The sequence below is a fragment of the Anneissia japonica genome, unplaced genomic scaffold (genome assembly GCF_011630105.1).
Source record: "Anneissia japonica isolate Jap-2015-1 unplaced genomic scaffold, ASM1163010v1 scaffold1594_len1068242_cov183, whole genome shotgun sequence".
NCBI classification, from domain to species: Eukaryota; Metazoa; Echinodermata; class Crinoidea; order Comatulida; family Comatulidae; genus Anneissia; species Anneissia japonica.
In genome coordinates, this window is record NW_022722535.1 from 161,145 (window position 1) to 167,715 (window position 6,571).

Below are 6,571 nucleotides of genomic sequence, written 5' to 3' on the forward strand. Positions count from 1 at the left end.
AGATGTGTATAAGAGACATCTCTGGGTCCTCCCCTTTTCAAATCAAATACTAGTAAGGAGAATATGAATGTTGCAAAAACATTTTAATCTAAAAAGATGCTAAACTTATATTGTACATATCTACACAGCTGCATGCCAAAGCCATCTGATGCCCCATTCGGCCGGCAGGATGACACACTCCCATACTGATAAATAGATAATTATCTCTCTGCTCTAATTGCTTCTAAGATGTTATCAAAGATTGTTATTATTACATTAATGGGAAAGGTATATTTACGCAAAATTTGTAGAGTACAATAAATCTTGCAAGAGCCATGATGGGGGAGGGGGTGGAACACTTTGTCGTTTGAGGGGGGAGGGGCATTATCTCCATTTCTAAAACATTTTGACAGATTAAAGGGGTCGACCCAGAACATAATCCACCATTAGATATAATATGATAAACAATATATCCCGCAATCAATGTCAGAGACACATTATAATGTACCGTATCTATAAAATCCTTTTGGGTCAGAGTGCCGGTCGAGGACAGTATGAGGGCGCATAGGCGGCGGTACACCACGTGGAACACGTTATGGTTTTAAATATATAAAATATGAAATATTCAGTAGAGTTGAATGACTTAGTGGTTAAAATGCTTGCTTTCTAATTCCAGGGTTCTGTGTTCAATTCCTGTCACAACAGCACTTTTTCTCACGACTAAAAATCAATTCCGCGCCCTAAGCCTCATAAGTAGAGTTGATTTATAAAGCATTAACGGCATTTCATTCAGTAAGAATGTACTTTCTCAGCCGCAATGGTGGATCTGAGGCAATATAAAACCCACTGTCAAAGTCTCGCCCTGGGCCTCCTCTATGTCGAGTTCCTGTATCCGCCATTGTATAATTAATAAAGGTATTGCATTTGTTTTAACATGATAACCAAGACAAAGCAAGTGATGCACCTGTCTCTGTTAAGTGTATTCACATATATCAGTAGGCCTACCGCAATCTGATAAACTCTGCACATGTTATTTTGTGCAAATAATTACACAAATCAACAGTGAATTTGCCAGTATAGTTATAGTGAGTGAAATACTACCTATAAAAATGTAGAATTGAACAGCGGTATTCACTGAAACTTCAGTATGAAGCATACAAGGATCGAGCTGTTACTGTTGCTGCAAGTTGTGTCTTGTACTTCAGGTGAGCGTAAGCCAATAAACAATAACAATAAATTTAAATTAGGAATGTTATTTTCACGGCTCTATATGATGTGCTGCAGTATTAAATGCTCACCTCTTTCGAAATTACTTACGAATAAAATTTCGCAAATGATTTTGTTGGGAATTCAACCCACCACCTTCAGATAACTAGCCTAGTGTCATAATTTTTAATGAAATTTTTTTAAATATTCATGAATTTGTTTTCTCTCTTTCGTGGGGATCTCCCACCTTTATTATTCCTCTTTTTCATGATTTTCAATGTTACATTTTCTCTCCTGTTATATTCGCTCTTCGGTGAATTTTAAATTTTTTTTATGTTTTTTATTTTATTTATCGTTTTTTGTCTTTTTTGTGTGTTTTCTTAGCCTATTGTTAAACTTCAATTTTTTATGATAAAAAATTGCAATAAAGCTTCTCGTATTCGTATTCGTAGTGAGCTTACTCTGTACCAATATTTACATATGGGTTTACAATTCAGAATAATTTATGTATTTATACATCATTACAATATAAAGCAAATTTAAAAGAAAAATTAATTCATAATCGTGTACATTTTTTTAGTAGGAGAAAATTCCACATTTCCCGTAATTCATTTTCTCTATGTCTATAAATACATACAATATGTGTTTTATACACACATCCACACACACACACAAAACATACCAAAAAACCCCAAAAATACACACCCACGCACACGCACACACACCCACCAAAAACCAACACATATACATAGACATACCTAAAAATGACATACAAAATATAACAAACCTTTTACACACACACACTATAGTACCAATTATTAAATATTTTTGTTTTTTCTCCTATTTTTCATTTTCATTAACCTTAATTACTGTACCTTTGCAGTAGATATTCTGTTTATATGTAACATTCCACTTTCTTTCATTTTTTTCCTTTACGACATTATCATTATTTTTTCTTTCTCTTCTTCTGTTTTGGTTTACATTTTTAATCATAGGCACAATGATGTACGGCACCAATAACATAATATTTACATTGAACACAAATTTTAGGTTCATAATTTATGACAAAATTATGAAAAGGAGATTTCTTATATTGTACATTGTAATATTAAATTAAACTTTAATAATAAGCTTATATATTTACAAAACCACAGGAGAAATTTAAATAAGTAAATATTCAATTAGGAATTAGGCTAACTCTTTCAGAAGAATATTTTTTACACGTGACCATTTCCTATTTGCTTTATCTATGTTACATGCGTATTCATTTTCAATTTGAAATTTAACCTCCAATGTAAAAGAAATCCAAATAACCGTTTTATTGATTTTTTAGTTTTTTTTTTTTTTTTTTTTTTACTTTTCTGTTTTTTGTTTGTTTTTTTTTTTTTTTTTTTTTTTTTTTTTTTCAATTTTCGTTTTTAGACTTGCTTTATAAACGCTAAACGTCATCAAAGGCAAAAGCTCATTTACGATATTGTTGTTGGTTCCAACAATTACGTTTATCCAGCTTATACCGGTAGGTCCTATGTCAGGAAAGCACTTAGTAATTATCATGTTAAACCGTATCCATAGAGGCTTTATCTTTGAACACATAAATAACATATGGTGTTCGTCTTCTACCAATTTACAACAATTATTACACTTATCATTTGTGACTAATTTCCATATTTTCAGTCTTTTATTACATGGTAAAAAACTGGGCAACTTTTGTGTTCAAATTCATACATTTAACATTTGTGTTATATTACATACATTTAACTCGGTGATACCATACTTCATCCCAGTTAATATGATTTATATTACACTCAAACTCCCACTTCCGTTCAGCTAGCGGAGTGGTACTTATTTCTTAAATAAATTGCCAGTAATAAATATATTTTTTTTTACCCTTTTTGAAAGAATTGCCATTATTTTTATATTTTTGTACCTTATTATTAGTTCCTTTTGAAATTATTTTTTCCATTCTTTTGATTGCATTTATAAGGGGGATATATTCAATTAGCCTATTTTCTTTTTGTTAGAGTTTTGGAATCAGTTCATTTGGCGTTAATAATCTATCGTCTATTAAAATATCACCTATCAGTTTGTAACCTGAATTTATCCAAACTTTAATTTAAAAGTACATTGAATTTTTGCGTACAGTTACAAACTTATTTTTCCATATTCATGATTTTATAAATTTTAACTCCAGTTATAATGGTTCTGTGGTGTTTAAAAGTATGTTTGCTAGAACTAATTAATTGAAGTATTCTCCTTTTAATAATTTTCCTCGTTTATGGGAACAAATTCTAACTGACGCTATAAACCTACTTCTAACTAATCGAAGAAGCTTTAGCATAGCACTTCAACCTTCTATTCTTACAGTTTGTAATGTTTAATGATTTGTTTTTAATAATTTTTGATATCAATTTTTAAAATCTTGTAAATTTTTATTTTATCTTTGGTAATATTTTAACCTAAACTATTTTAACTTTAAATAAGTGTTTTGTCATTGTATTTGTGCTAGTTTGATTAAGTTCCGTATCGAAGATCCACTCTGATAGTGTCTTAAACTTTTGGAATCTCAAGGAGGGTATTGTTAACTTTTCAGTTAGAACTTCAGTCTTCCTTTGTTTCTTTGTATTTGTTTGCCTGGAAATTAAAAATAAATAAATAAAATAAAACCACTACTGCACCGATCCTGCGCTTATCACTAGCATAACACAGTACATTCAATATTGATATTGGTTTCGTTGGTTATTGCTTTTATTACTCATCAAACGTAAAATATAATTGGCAATAAAAATATGCATTACAGTTCGAAAACCCAATCGCAATTTTGTTTCCGTAAGGGATCTTCTGTTTAGAAAAGACGCCACACAAGTTAAAGGGATAGAAACAATATTGTTAAATGTCTCTTTTAAAGATTCAAATATATTTATTTCTTTACAGGCACAGCTGTAGATTATAACCGTGTTACAATTAAAAGTAAAAATATTCCTTTTTTAAACACTCATACATTCTTTGTTGTTTACGATTTTTGCAATAGCAATGGAAGTTTAAATGTTTGCACTTTATTGTTTTATTTAATCCGCAGTGCATATTGTATATTGATGTTATTTAGACACAGACGTTGTAATTCAAAATTATATACATTTTTACTTGCACATAGACGTCGATATATACACAAATTTTCAAGCAGGATTTGGTGGATGGACACAAGGGAACAGTAAAATCGATTGGACACGCATATCTGGAAACGCCCCCTCCAATAACACTGGTCCGACCAATGGGCACTCAGGATTTGACGGTAAAAAAATATTATAATTAGAGCCTAAAAATCTTCAATGTTAATTACAGTTATAAGACTGTAATGTTAAATTATTATATATTTTAATTTATTCATTCCTTTATGATGCAAAACTAATGTTTTTGTACATTTTTATAATATGAAATTATGTTATATGTTGCTGTGTCCTTGAGGATAACAATACTTTTCCACTGACCAGGTTATCCAAGGGGAAGAAGAAATGAATAATTTAATGAAAAATTATCAGCAAGTTTTCCTAATTTAAATTTGTGCCGCCTGTTTTGTCTTAAACAATAGTCTTGCATGTGACTTGGGGGTCTCAAAGTCCAATCACCGTGCGTAAGCGTTGTGACGGCTTCTTCAACACCACTGTTTTCTTGTTAAGGAAATTGATGATTAAAAATTTCTGTAAATTCTTCATTTGGGATGACTGTCAATGCGAAGTCTGTAATGGCTTTTTACACAAGATCATAGGCGGAGTGGAGAGGGGATGGGAAAGCTTGCCGTGTCGTTTGTGAAATTACTCTTTTAGAGTTAAAGTTTGTTGTCAGCAAGAATAGTTTTTTGTCAGTGAATTTTCTCACTTTGACTCGATATTTTACTCGCAATGTCCCGGTCTGTAGCAGCCCATTAACTGTTCCCTGTCCATACTGATAGAGTATTTGTGAAAATGTTTTCCTTTTAGGCCTACTGCCATATTGAATATAGCCAAAGATACTAGAAACACAAGCTGGAGTTTTCCAAAGCAAAAAACTGTTCAACCGAAATGTATGGTGGGAATACAATGGGGCGCCGCGTACGACTGGATCTATTTTGCCAAAGTTACTCCCTTTGCAGAGGTAAAATCGTTGCCATTATTCATGAGATACAAACAAGTAGGCATAAATAAATAAAAGCAATAAAATGACAGACACAAAAGAGCAGAATCGTGTGACCGCACTCGGGGATTAATGGTAAAGTTTTCCTTTATTATTTGAAAAGAAAGATGACATCTGCATCTGGACCAAGTATAGAAAACTGGCATATAAAAAGAGAATGGCGCCGCTTACGTCTGGACCAATTTCCCGCCTCATTTTTGCTAAGCGAGAGTGCCCTATCTTGTGTTTCTAGTATCTTTGATATAAAATAAATTTGTAAGTTCTTGAGTATAACCGCTCATAAGAAGACTTCAATATTGTTCGCACGTCATTGTCGGTAAAATGTTCAACCAAGTTTTCAGGTACCGATAGGCTTGAATTATTACACAGATTGATTAGGTCTGCGTAAGTGGTAAGTAAAATTTTCGTCGTAGTAATTGCACTTCTATAATAATATGCTATCGTTATGAATTCATAATTTATCTTTGCTTTCCAGATGATTTCTATTTATATATAGTGGCATCGTTACCCATCGCTAATTACGATAAAGCACTCCTCATTAGTCCTACTTTGCCTAGCAAATGGACTGACTTCTGTGTGGAGTTTTACTACTACATGTACGGGACAAGCACAAACGAACTCATATTGTGGTATCACGATAGGCCAACTGGTAGTTCAGGTATTACTAGGTGGCACATCCAAGGAAACAAATGGTACTATAAGGACCATAATTTCAGAAACAATAACTACCATTATGATGACATAAACAACTATGTGTATTTTGAATTCGTGGCTCGCACTACGTTCACAGGTGATGTTGCTATTGATGATATCCTTATCAGTGGAGGCAGGTGTCATGAAAACCAAGGTATATACTCAATGGTATTTTGGCTTCGAAATTTTTTATCATAGGCCTATTTAAATGAGATAAGTAAAATTACATATCAGTTTATTTTAGGATTTTATTTTATTTTTTTCCCTTTATAAGATGAAAGTTTTAAAAGATAAAAAATATATCAGAAATCCTCCTTTAGGGCACCCATATATTAAGAGGACAATTGTTCTGGCACGAAAAAGGTGTATCTTTTAACACTAATGCCAACCCGATGGTCCCGAAGGTGTCCATATAATAGGGGTCCTACTGTATATACAGAATATCATAAAACAATAGGAAAATTCTGTATCGTGCTATCAGCAGGACTTCATCAAGCTGTTCGATTTTGAACATTAATTAATTATA

At 32.2% G+C, this 6,571-nt stretch overlaps 1 protein-coding gene across 1 annotated transcript in view; it reads left to right on the forward strand.

Annotated features, from left to right (window-relative positions):
* The first annotated feature begins 1,030 nt into the window (after positions 1 to 1,030).
* The window catches only part of LOC117111941, a 9,968-nt gene continuing 4,427 nt past the window's right edge, over positions 1,031 to 6,571 (forward strand). Inside the window, exons 1-3 of the mRNA XM_033254988.1 lie at positions 1,031 to 1,184; positions 4,337 to 4,474; positions 5,828 to 6,199. Coding sequence (XP_033110879.1) covers positions 1,127 to 1,184; positions 4,337 to 4,474; positions 5,828 to 6,199 — 568 coding nt within the window. The 5' untranslated portion in view covers positions 1,031 to 1,126. The remainder of the gene's footprint in view (positions 1,185 to 4,336; positions 4,475 to 5,827; positions 6,200 to 6,571) is intronic.